General features: G+C 32.8%; 1 protein-coding gene and 1 long non-coding RNA gene across 2 annotated transcripts; one reads left to right on the plus strand and one right to left on the minus strand.

The window, feature by feature from the left end:
* The first annotated feature begins 595 nt into the window (after nt 1–595).
* On the plus strand, nt 596–6,735 carry LOC139529761 (uncharacterized). Its single transcript, XR_011665885.1, has 3 exons — nt 596–1,670; nt 2,875–2,955; nt 4,210–6,735. It is a non-coding gene; the product is annotated as an uncharacterized lncRNA (long non-coding RNA).
* Nucleotides 6,736–8,530: 1,795 nt separating this feature from the next.
* On the minus strand, nt 8,531–11,035 carry LOC139482597 (toll-like receptor 6). The gene has a single exon (XM_071266509.1). It carries the CDS (start codon nt 11,033–11,035, stop codon nt 8,531–8,533), a length of 2,505 nt encoding a protein of 834 aa, XP_071122610.1.
* Between the last annotated feature and the right edge of the window lie 2,201 nt (nt 11,036–13,236).

A 13,236-nucleotide genomic window follows, 5' to 3' on the forward strand; every position in this document is an offset into this window, starting at 1 on the left:
AATACAGGGTCTTTAGCTGTGTGTCTCTTGTTAACCGTGAAATCAAAGAAGGATACAAATTAATCTGGTAACTTATACTACCATAAATCCAATAAAACGCGAGAAAGCCTATTAAAAATATAAAATGTTCATGCAGTAAAACACCAATAACTTTACATTACGGGCCATTACAAAGAAACTAACGATTGCGCCAGTGACGGATCCAGAAATTTTGAAAACTTTAAAAGGGGGAGGGCACTGACTGCTAAAGATTTTCCGCTTTAGTCATGCTTTAGTGGTTCCATATATAATCCATTGCCTTCTTTGTGGAACACGAATCTCCAAAATACATGGGTGAACTTAAGTACTATACATGGTTAACAGTTCGGAACTTTCTGCCGTCAACATGTGGCAATCTAGCTTCAGTAGCTTTTAGTAAAATTGCAAATGAAGCTGGGACTATTATACTAACATGTGAGCATACGGTTTGGCGAGCTTTTCGTGGAATTTAAGAGATAGTGTTAAAAGTATATGCATACTTAATAAATCCATGAGTTGATTATTATAAAAGAAAAAAATATTGCCGGTTTATAGCCTTTGACCAATAGATCGAGTCTAAAATTTAGCCATTTCAAGGATCGACTATGCTGATAATGTAGGTCGGTAGGCTAGCACTGGCTATAATTTGTGTAGAGCTTTGTAGAGTGTGCAATTCTAAGTCACAGAGACAGTAGCAAACTTAAAGTATATTTCCTAATAATATAATACATTTTTAAATTCAGATTAGTAAAATGTATAATTCACTTATTAAATGTTTATATCTGCATCTAAGACTTATCGATTGTTCATTTTTGCGCCACTGTCAGCAGTATTGACTATTTCTCGAAGGTGGTAAGTTTTTATTAATGGAGGAAGCTGGAGAGATCTTCCGCAGGAACACTAACAAACCAAGAGTATTCCTATGTGTTGTATTTTATTTATTTACACTCTAACTGAGATTTCTAAATTCTCTGATTGGATTAATTTCTCGTTTGTCAATTTTCCCAAATTCCATCCCACATCACAAAAGGAGTTACAGAAGAATGCCAACCCCTCAGCAGAGTAATTTGATTCTGAATCATGGAAAAAAATGCAAAATAAGTGAATGACTTAAGAGAAATAAATGATAATCAGTCAGGCTATATGATATTATATAAATATTGCTTATTTAATATCAATTCTTTTTGTTCTTTCTTCTTCACTTTTTTTGGTCATTATTCTCTATACAATGTATATCCCCATTATTGATTCCAGACTCATAATCAATGCTCATATATCCATCCGTAAACCAAACTAGAAAATTACGTAAACGGCTTTGCACGTTGAACACGAAAACCCGGAAACTTTTCACCGTTGCCATTTTTTTATACTATGACGCAAAATCCATGGACGCTCGTGCGTCTGCTGATTTGATTTTTTTTTTTACAGTATTTTAAAAAGATTAGACAGAGACAGCCAGAAAGATTATACAAGACACTGTATTTTTTCAAACTGAGAGGTCAAAAATTTAGTATAAATGTATTATTAATTGTCGATTAACTGGAAGAAACCGGCGAACAAAAAATTGAAATGAACATGATGAAAGTCAAACCAACCGGAACATTTACGGATTTATGTACCTACTATTTTGTACTTGGAAAGCGCAACGAAAGGTAAATATTATCTTACAATGTTTTAAATGGATAAAAGCAGATGCTAGTGCTATAGTTTACAGTCTTTTGACTTTATACCGGCGTACAACATGTCAAATGTTATCATGGTCATAGGCGGATTTAGGGGGGGGGGGCCCAGGGGGCCCGGGCCCCCCCTTTTTGGGAAAAAATTTGGTTGCTTATATAGGGAACCACTGAAGCGTGACTGGAGCGGGCCCCCTCTTAGGTCAGTCAGTGGGCCCCCACTTATGAAAATTTCTGGATCTGCCACTGATGGTTATGCATGCACAGGGGTTTCTGTTTGTTACAATTTGCCGGGTTCACTATCCATCCATACGAACCCCGAAAAATTGGGGTTGCATAGTAAACACGGCAAAGTGTAACAAACCCCTGTGATGCATGTAAAACCCTTTTATCAGTCCAAGAACGGAAGCAAGACAACTCGACCTGCCGACAAATCTCCCCACCTTTTCACCAACTCGCCCCACTTTTAACAGTTTAAAAAAATCCCCCCACTACATGAAAAGTGTTTAATGATAAATCCTGTCAAATATACTCCTGCCAAATCCCCACTTGTGAAAATGAGTAAAATCCAGATGAATACTAAAGAAAAGTCAAAAGAACACTGTTCATGCTGTTAAATGGGTAACAATGTTATAAAGGTCAGCCAAAATATGAAGTACAGAAAAAAATATATTATTGTGAAAGAGCACAAAATAAAGAAATTCATTGGCGCCATAATTTTTTTAATCAAAAGGTTATAACAATTAAGATTTTAAAAAATTGTCCAAGACAAAAATACTATATTTTAGGGCTAATTTTTAGGCCAAAATGAAATATATATAACAAAAGGTAATGACAAAAATGTAGGAACAGCAATCAATTTATTTGATTATCATGATTATTGCAATAAGACCCTGTTATGTCTTTGATTTAGGTCAATGAGGTCCAATAAACATAATATTTAGAAGACTAGAACAAATTGATAAAAAAAAAAAATTATGTTTTAAACTTTGTAAAAAAACACATTGGGATTCTTTTTTGCTATTTGTCAACTTTGGGCATCTTTGAATAAATGCTACATGTATGTTTAAACATTCATACCTTAATATATGGAAATTTAAAGCAGGCAGAGGTTTAAATATATTAACATGATGAACAAATGAAATGCCAAAATATCTCATTTTTTTAATTTTTTTTATAGCAACTCGAAATCATGCTGTCAGGCTACATGTGTTGTACATGGGAAGTGGACCCCTGGAGGAGATGAAAGGTCTATTTAATAGTACGTAATGTAAATATATAAATAAGAAAAGGTGGTATGATTGCCAATGAGAAAAAAGAGAAATTTGTACAAATGAAAATTCACTTGTTTTCCAATCCTAATAAAACTGTCAAGATTCACATGATATTGTAATGTTTACATTATTTTCAAAATACAATATTGTTTACACTAATGAGAAAAGACAACTCTTCACCAGAGATTAAATAGAAGTTAACAGCTATCATGACTATAGGTCACCTTACATCCTTCAACAATGAGCAAAGCCCATATCTAATAGTCAGCTATAAAAGACCCCAAATGAAAATGATAAATTTGTAAAACATTTCAAACAAGAAATCTAACTAGACTAATTTATGTACAAAAAAAGAACAAAAAAACAAAATATGATATACAGCAACAAACCAAACCACTGAATTACAGGCTGATACTCATGTACAGAATGTGATGGGGCTAGACTAGTAGTTTTGTGATGCCAAACCCATCTATCTGGGGATATTATCGTGAACAAGGCCTAACTCATCAATCTAAACAAAGCAGAAAGACATATTACACATCCCCTTAACAAAAAAGACTTAAGTACATATCTGAGAGTACTCCCTGAGTTACATGTACCAACAGCTAGTTCAAAGCCAATAAAAAGACTTTTGGTGTAATTATGAATAACTTCAAATTTCAAAGTACATGATCATGCATGTATCATGATTATTAAAATGACTTACTGTAAACCAACTAATTTTCGCGGATACTTTATTTCGCGTTTCAGCCTTTCTTGTCCACTTCGTGCCAATTTAATTTCGCAATTTTGTAATTTACCTGATGTAGTTTAATTATGAAAGATCCAAGCTTTACATTTTCGCGATTTATATTCTCGTTATTTTTCTACTCACAAAAGTAAAATAAGTTTGTTTACAGTTTTGCCCAAAGATTGGCATTATATACATGTATCATGTCGGATTTAGAGCTAAAATAAAACCACTTTTGTTCTGACAGCTTTTCATTCAAGGGTCATCATGGTCATATTGATTTTATTTTATTGACAAGAACATTCCAATGAATGTTTTTGTATAGTCAAACTTTTTCATGGCAAGTTTGGTGGTTTTATTTAAAAGATCAAAATGGTAAAACTTTTTCAAGGCAACTTTGGTGGTCTTGTTTAAAAAGTCATAATAAGCCAGTTTGCCATATTAAAATATTTTAAGGCAATTTTGGCAGGAGATATTTTTACTTCATTTTATTGAACATTATTTCTTTTAGCACTTTCAATGAAAATACAAGTCCTTCAAGAAGTAGGAGAAGGTAACATGGCTATAGCAACAGAACAGAATTCATTTTAGGCATTGCTTTCTAGATTAAATAGATAGTATAGTCATAGATCGTCATATTGATTTATGTGCATATGAGGAGCAGCAGTCAAGGAATAATTTTGTGATGAGAGGTATGTAATGAAATGTAAAACTTTGTTTGAATATTTTTTTCTTGTCACACTCTGTACATGTAGTTTCAAAGATTTTTTATATGCCCGTCTGACAAAATAAATTTTGGAGGGACGAATTATCGAATACAAATGTCCGGTGCCCACATGTGAAAAATTATTACACCAGGGTTTTTCGATATATCACAAACTAGTCAAAACATTTTATCATCGGTATAAGGAATTCATTTAAGGAATGACTGTAATATTTTTTCTGTCTATGAAGAAATAACATAAAAAATTTGGTGCACACTGAATAACGCGCGTAGCAGGTTATTTAACAGTGTGCACCACATTTTTTATGTTATTTCGAATAGACAGAAAAAATAATACAGTCATTTCTTGTAATTTAATTCTAAATTCCATTTTAAACCGTAGAAAACCATGAAAAAACGTTGATGACGTCACGGTGACGTGACCAAATTATGTCTATGGGCTGATAACAAAATAACGTCAGCCAATCAGGAGACGTGTTACATCCAAAATTAAATTATTCTTAAATATTTATCACTCAACATGCAGACATCCTATACGTTCAGGTATTTCACATCCAATCTTTTATGATAATATTCTTTACAAAGCACAAAAATGTCAGCATTCACCTCAAAAGCTAACAAAACTTTTAATCAGACTTATTAAGAAGGGATATATAGTTGCCATACTCTTGTCAGGTCATTAAAGATTGCATATTTTGGCTTTAATATTGATTAACCTATAGGGTCTTTTGACAGAATTTAAACACATATATTCTAAAACCAGTTGTTGGTATGACAAGGTATCTTTTTTGTCAGATATTTTTGTAATTCATATCGTAGGTCTATCTACAAAATGTATATCAGCATGGTCTTGTATGAGTTTTGAACTAAGTGCTATCAAATATGTTGACAGGAGCTATGTCTGATATACTGAATATAAATTGTAAGGAAAAATGCATTGCAAGCAATCCCACACAGGTTAACATTTCTTGTAGATTTTTAAGAAAAAGTTTATAAGAAAAGAGAAAAAAAATGTAGTTTTTATTGCTTTTTGACAGCAAATTTATTCATCCATTGGCGAGGTACATTGAAAGGTTGTTCTTTTATTAAATGCATGAAGTATCATATGGATGGCAACAAATGACAACAGTTACATGTTATATTCATGAGTTTAATATTTCCTATAAATGGTGTATTTTAACAATTTTGCCTATTAAAGTCATATGAAACGAATGAGTGGTGAAAAATAATGTTTATCTAATTCTTGAACCAATGCATGTATATATCATAAAGTAAGTCCTCTGTGCACGATTTTATCATTATTTTCGCAAATATATCATATAATCGTCAATTTTTTTTCTCTCTGTTTGTTATGATTTAACAAATATGGCTGCTCATTCAATGCCGTATTTTGAAGCCGAGTTTTACTGATTGTCACCTTATAGTAAACAAATCACAAAAAGCATGGGTATTGAGCACGTGTTTAACATGTATAATCAGATATTTAATTTTCGTGCGGGAATCATGCGAAAATCATGCGTAAAGTTTACGCACGATTATCGGATGTAGCTCGATTTGGGCGTTTTCCGTGCGAAAAATACGCATGATTTACGCATGATTTTCGCACGATTATCATGCGTGGCACATTTACTAGTGTATACATAACAATATAATTGTAACATTCAATACATATGAAACAATTCACAATGTAATCTGTAAAATAAACTAAACACAGCAGCAATTGTGTATGTTAAAGGGAAGAAGGATGGGTTGTGCAATCTTGTTGAAAAATAACCATGGAATAAATATTGAACGGGAACACGTGTTTAAATATGACCAAAGTCTACGAGGCGCATCAAAGCATATTATTTCGTATGTTGGAATACTGGTATATAGTTGCAAGGATATATAGATGATGTTCTCTCACTAAATTGTTAAAACTTCGTTGACCATGATGAACGCATCTATCCCATCGAACTAGAGATAAGGGACACAACAGATACAGTTACATGTAACAATGAAAAAACACATCAAACGAATGGACAACATCTGTCATATTTCTGACTTGGTATACAGGCACTTTCAAATGTAGATAATGGGGGATTGAACCTGCTTTTATAGCGCTAAATATCCCACTTGTATGACAGTCGCACCAATCGCAATCATACGGATGCTTCATATCTTGACTTACTTCTAGAAATTAGCAATGATGGTCGGTTGAAAACATTTACGACAAAAGAGATCATTTCAGTTTCCTAATTGTGAACTTTCCATTTCTATGTAGCAACATTCAGCTGCGCCTGCATACAGAGTATATATATATATATATATATATATATATATATATCCCAATTGATACAGTATTCCAGGGCTTTTAATTATCATGATATCCTTGATAGATGGTTGCTGCTCACAAGGAAACTATTAAAGAGTTCCAAATTGTGAAGTAGACATCATCCCTGTGTAAATTTTACAGACGCCACCATGAATTGGGGGACCGTTATGGAATTACCGTTTCACAGATGATATTGGATATGTTCCTTATGTCGTAACTACAATCCACCTCCCTTTTCACCACGAATGTGACTTACCGAATTAGAATATTTATCGGGTTTGTATTAATATGAGCATTACGACGGTTACCATATAAGGAGCTGGATCTACCAACCCCGACGGAGCACCTGAGATCACTCCCAGTTTTTAATGGGGTAAGGGTTGCTTTGTTTTTTGTTTTCTATGTAGTGTCTTGTGTACTATTATTCGTCTGTTTGTCTTTTAATTTTTTAGCTATGGCGTTGTCAGTTTATTTTCGATCAATGAGTGTGACTGTCCCTATGGTATCTTTTGCCCATCTTTTAATTGACGAACCGTAAATAATGAACTGAAGAACATTTTAGACACACTAAACAAATAAATGTATTTTTGATGCAATAAACCAATAAGATAATTAGCTCATTCAATTCTATTAATTTCGTTGTTTGAATATGGATAAGCGTTATTGGCCGGAGAACAATTTTTCTAATAGAACGCATCTATTTGTAATATATATAAAACACCACCATGCAGTTATAAACATCACATTTATTTATCAAATGAAATGCATTCGGTACGAGTTTTGACAATAAACTACTGTCCAATGATGATTGGGACTGAAATATTTAAAAAACAAAATCTAAATACAAAGGTAAAAAGAGCTGGTTCAATCAAATGAGATGATGAATAGAGCCAAATCTGGACAATTAATTTATGCCGGACTTCATCCTTTAATTCAAAAACATTTAACACATTTGAGACATATGAATCATATTTCCGATTCTTAAACAGAATGCATGCTCCTCATTTTGACATACTGATAGCTCGACGAATGCATGAGCATTGGTAATAAATAAAGATTAAAAAATCTTACCTATTATGAAGTTGAATGCATACTGAAATTTCTAATTTAAACATTTGATCTGGACAGTCGGTTTGCATTTGAGAAATTATGTAGAAAATTACGTTCTAACTTGGTACGGCTGAGTTTGCCTCAGATACATTAGACTATTTTAAAGTTCTGTTTAAGTTGTATTGACAAGTATTGCTCTTAACTTTTCTATATAGATATAGGAAGATGTAGTATGAGTGTCAATGAAACAAATCTCGACCCAAGGCACAATTTATAAAATTAAACCACTGTAGGCCTAAGTACGGTCGTCAATACGGAGCCTTGGCTGACACCGAACTGCAAGCTTTAAAGCAGATCTGCAAGACAAATATCATATACTCAATAATTTATATGTTAGCAGTGACAATGTGTTGCCTTTCTACTTCCTGATATTTATAACATTGCTTTGCATGTATTATCATTGCAGTATGGACATGCAGTACCAGTGATTTTTATTTATACCTGTGCTATTGTTGTATGCATCCCTTTACTTTGAAAATACATGAATGTATAAAATACAATGGTAATTTGCACGAGTTTATCAACTAACAAAATTATTGTTAAAATTAATTACTTTTGTGAAAAAAAAAAACAAAACAAAAAACGTTCTGTGTACTTTTTTTGAAGTGCATAATTTCAACATCATTATGTGTTTCAATGAACTTTTATGGTATATGCATTGTCTTAATAATTTTTATAACGATATTATGTGTTTGTAATCAACCCATCAGTGAGCAGCATCCTCAGTTTCCTCCAAGTATCATCCAAATCCTCTAGATTTTCCGGCCATTGTACAATAAATGCATAATTCCAAATGTACGAAAACTCTACAGGAATATCAGTAATTGTTATATCTTTTGTAATGATAATAATACGCTCCAGATTCTTTGTAATTCTTTCATGTTTTGCCCTGTCAAGTTCGAACATGCAATCATGTGACGATAGGAATTCGGGCGTGATCAGAAATATAATGGACCTGCTGTTTTGAATGCTCTCTGCCTCGTTGTCCGCTTGACTCGGTCCAACTAAAAAATCTCGATCTTTAATACACATCGTCAGTCCCCACTCGATCTCAAGTTTAGGTATTAATACATTTTTAATCCAAATGACAATATCCCCTTCATATGATATATACACGTCATATTGGTAAATCCTCCGGACTTTGCGCTCAACAACACGGCGAATTACTCCATAGATAGAGAAGATGATTTTCCATCTCCTGTTATAGGCAAAAAGTAACAGTGAGATCGTCATAAATGTCGATAATAATGTTGATGCAAAAGTTAACCACATAGTATTCTTACAGTCAGCAAACAACTCATATAAAGAGTTGTACGCAATAAATGTATCAATTACTGTGCCGTTGGACAATTTACATTTATACGATCGGCTGTCTAGATCAACTTTTGTAGTCTGTATCCACCTTATAAAGTCTATATTGTCACAATTGCACTCAAATGCATTATCAGTGAGATGTAAAGTCATTCCATGGAGTTCTTGCATCTTATCTGCCCAGTCTCTGATAGCTGAACTTACACTTGTTAATCGATTCTTCCTTACGTCCAGCATTTGTACTTTAGTATGATCACGCAGTTGTATCGGAATAGACTGAAATGAATTTTTACTTAAATAAAGATATGTCAAGTTAGGCATTGGATTTAATAAGTCGTCTGGAAAAAACCAAATATCATTTTCAGATATATCCATTGACTCGATAGATCTTATACTGTTAAAGAATTGATTTCCGTATAGTCTTATTGCAGTATCTAGGTCGGCGTTTTTCCATACAATCGTTTTCAGAGTGTGATAGGGAGAACGTTTTAATTGATTCCATGCAAATGAATAATCTCCACCAGTAGAAATAAATGTTTCCAGTCGAATTTGAAAATCAATCATAGGAGCATTTATGTTTGAATAAGATACATCCAGATATGTAAGGCTGTTATTTTTAGGAACTAATAAATAAATTGCAGGGAAAGTATATGCTATTGTGTAACTGACATCTAATTTTTCAAGTGACTTTGGTAATATCACACAACTGTGAAATGAACAATTAAAATCTAAATTTGAAGTACCTGAATATTTTATACCATAGTTGACAGCATTATATGAATAGTCGAACGATTTTAATCTAACAGTTTTACGGAGAAAATATTGTATCTCATTTAGTTTCTTCTCGCTAAAAAGCAAAAACCTGTTCCCTTTAAAGGAAATATGTCGTAAACATTTCGGGTGATCGAGGGAAAACAAAGATCCAGGCTCATAATCAACTATTCCATTTTCTGATAAATCTAGATTTTCTACACAAATTGTTTTCAGGTTCTTCATTATGTCCACTGTAATTGTCAGAACATACGGGATATCAACCCTGTCAATACTAACGTCACTCACATGACCGAAGTTTATTGTCGTAATACTTTTATTACGGTATGGTTGTAACAGCTGCAATGCATGCTTCAAATGCATGAATGTTCCAGAAAAATCTATAACATGAAGATTTGGAAACTGCAGCAATGCGTTATTGTCTGTGACAACAAAGTGCAACCGACAATTTCTGATAGTCAGCTGTTCTACAGAGGATGAAAACCTCTGAAAGATTTCATTCGACAAGCGAACTAAATAACATGAGTCGAAGTGTAATTCTTTAAGAGTGATCATGTGACCGAATCCACTTCCAAAGTGTGGCAAAGGCATCATATCGATTCCTAAGAACGACAACTCCGTCAGAATACCGAATGCATGATCGGGATAATTATAATCAGCATCAAAGTCTATCGGTTGAGGCATATTTCTCCTGATATCCAATTTCGTTAAGTTTTTAATTGGATGAAATAGTTCTGCGGAATAAACGTTAGATAGATTAAGTATATTTTCAGACATGTCCAGTATTGTAAGTTTGTGTAGTCCTTGAAATGAGTTGTTAGATAAATAATCAAGTTGATTTTGTCTCAAGAAAAGTTCTTGCAAGTATTTATAATTAACAAAAGAATTGTTCCCAATCATTCGTAGCAGATTAAAACTCATATCTAAAACTTTAATATCTCCCGGTAAATTCTGAGGTATAAAAGTCAGTCCTTTGTTTTTACAATCTGCTATTTTTACTTCCTCATTTTCCTTCAATTCATATTTGATATCGCAGACTGATGCATGTACGAATTCATTACAGATGATGATAATAGATAATACTGAATACAGTATAATCTCCTCCATATTGTGACCTGAATATCTGAAATACACTTCGCGAAGTACTAGATGTTAAGTAATCCTCTCCATATTGTGACCTGAATATCTGAAATACACTTCGTGAAGTACTAGATGTTAAGTAATCCCCTCCATATTGTGACCTGAATATCTGAAATACACTTCTTAAAGAACTAGCTGTTAAGTAATTCTCTGTAGTTTACATCGTATTCTATCATACACAGATAGGTTTTAAGTTACACATTTAAACACAGTCATGTAATGACAGTACTTTTGCACGCATCAATAAAACACATTATCTAATTTGTAATTTCTTTTCTATGCCTTTTTGTGTTTCTTTGTTACACATTTGTTTATTATTAAGATGAATAAGATAATAACACAATGTTGACTGCTATACCTCTTTTTTGACATTTGTACATTTTACGTCTATTTTTTTTGTTCACTCATCGTTGTCAATGTAATGTAATTGAATTTGAAAGTAATACAAATAAAAGGTTAAGCAAGCTAGAAAACCAGGTTAAATCCACCATATTCTACGACAGAAAATGCCCGTACCAAGTCAGAAATATGACAGTTGTCATCCATCTGTTTGATGTGTTTGAGCTTCTGACTTCTGATTATTTACCCCCTGTTTTGCAAAATTTGCCCTAAAAAGAAATATTCGATATACACAGATGATAAAAATAAAACAGTCGTGATCCGGAGTTGCAACACACAGCCACATCATTAAGGTATAACAATGTATCAATTCTTCTGTATGTTAAATAGATTTTGGATTGACTGAATTGTCTATTTGTAGAATATGTACACATTTATGTTGCAGTCTCAGACTTCAGTCGGTGGTTTTAAGTCAAATATTGTTTTATATGTAGTGTATATGTTAGTGGCAATAAGTGAAATTAGGCATTAAGCTTAAATCCTAGGCAATAAGCAAATGCCTAGGCAGTAAGTCTATTGCCTATATGATGTTAGGCATTAGTCTTAAATCCCATGATTTAAGCTTAATTCCTGGAAAGTGTGCAGACAATAAGCTTAATGCCTAAAATATAAATGCGACATTTATTCATTTTAATTAAAAAATCTTTGTTACATAACAACCTTATGAAAACTAGGGCCTGTTTATCGAAACGGTCCTAAAATAATCCTATAAGGTATTCTTAGGACAGTCATTATCATAAAGTTAGGACCGACTTACGACATGTCTCAGCATGCACATCTAAGCTATTTTCGGATTATCTTAGATAGGATATCAACGATAACAGTTGTACCATTTGATTATTTTCTTTCACATATACGAAAGGCAACTATTCAATAGTTTGCAACTTCAATGAAAACATAATATGTTCGTTTTGTCTGTATGACACGTGTCATTGGTGGTAACAATATTTTATTATGCATCATACAAGTACATTTTATATTCAATTTCACAAAATGGATTCAGAAACAAGCAACAAGTGTTTATATTAATCTGTTTCCGTAATAAATAAATACATTAAAGCAATAAAAAAAGCATGCTCTGTTTAATTAGCGCGCGGTTCTACATTAGAATCAATGTTAGTCTGGCCATTCGGTCCAAGTGCTAAAGGTCTTTCGGTCATTTATGAGTGAAATTGGCATGCATAAATACAAATTCAAAAATAAGAAAGCAATGAATGAGGTTGTTGAATTTGATATATGACTTTTTGTGCCCGTGCTTCTTGTTAAATATTTGTATGTTTTTATTGTGATTTAGATACTTGTGGTACTTGTAAATCCTGTCATTATTGTTCATGATGCTTTGTAACATATATGACGTGGCCCTGTATTTATACATCCCGTTATTTTGTTATTGTACTATGGTAAATGTATGTATTCTTGTCTTTAATGTGTGCTAATACAATGTATGATTGGTCTATTTGCCATTTTTGTTCCTATTTGTTACTATGGCTTTTCTACCTCAGGAATATAATACCTTATCTGTATTTGACAAAACTATTATGACTTTTGGTCCTTTAATGCTCTTCAACCTCGTACTTTATTTGGCCTTTTTATATTTTTGGGATTCGAGCGTCCCTGATGAGTCTTTTTTAGACGAAACGCGCGTCTAGCGTAAAAACAAAACTTTATCCTGGTATCTATGATGAGTTAATTTAAATATTTGTTTGTGTTTAAGTGAGTAAGATTTTTTCACAAAAATCTTGACTGCTGTATTTTTTAAACTTTTTTTT

This window comes from Mytilus edulis, chromosome 7, assembly GCF_963676685.1.
Source record: "Mytilus edulis chromosome 7, xbMytEdul2.2, whole genome shotgun sequence".
NCBI classification, from domain to species: domain Eukaryota; kingdom Metazoa; phylum Mollusca; class Bivalvia; order Mytilida; family Mytilidae; genus Mytilus; species Mytilus edulis.

What these genes read in the sequence shown, in the direction of transcription:
- LOC139482597 (XM_071266509.1), bottom strand. Translation starts at nt 11,035, where the DNA reads ATGGAGGAGATTATACTGTATTCAGTATTATCTATTATCATCATCTGT.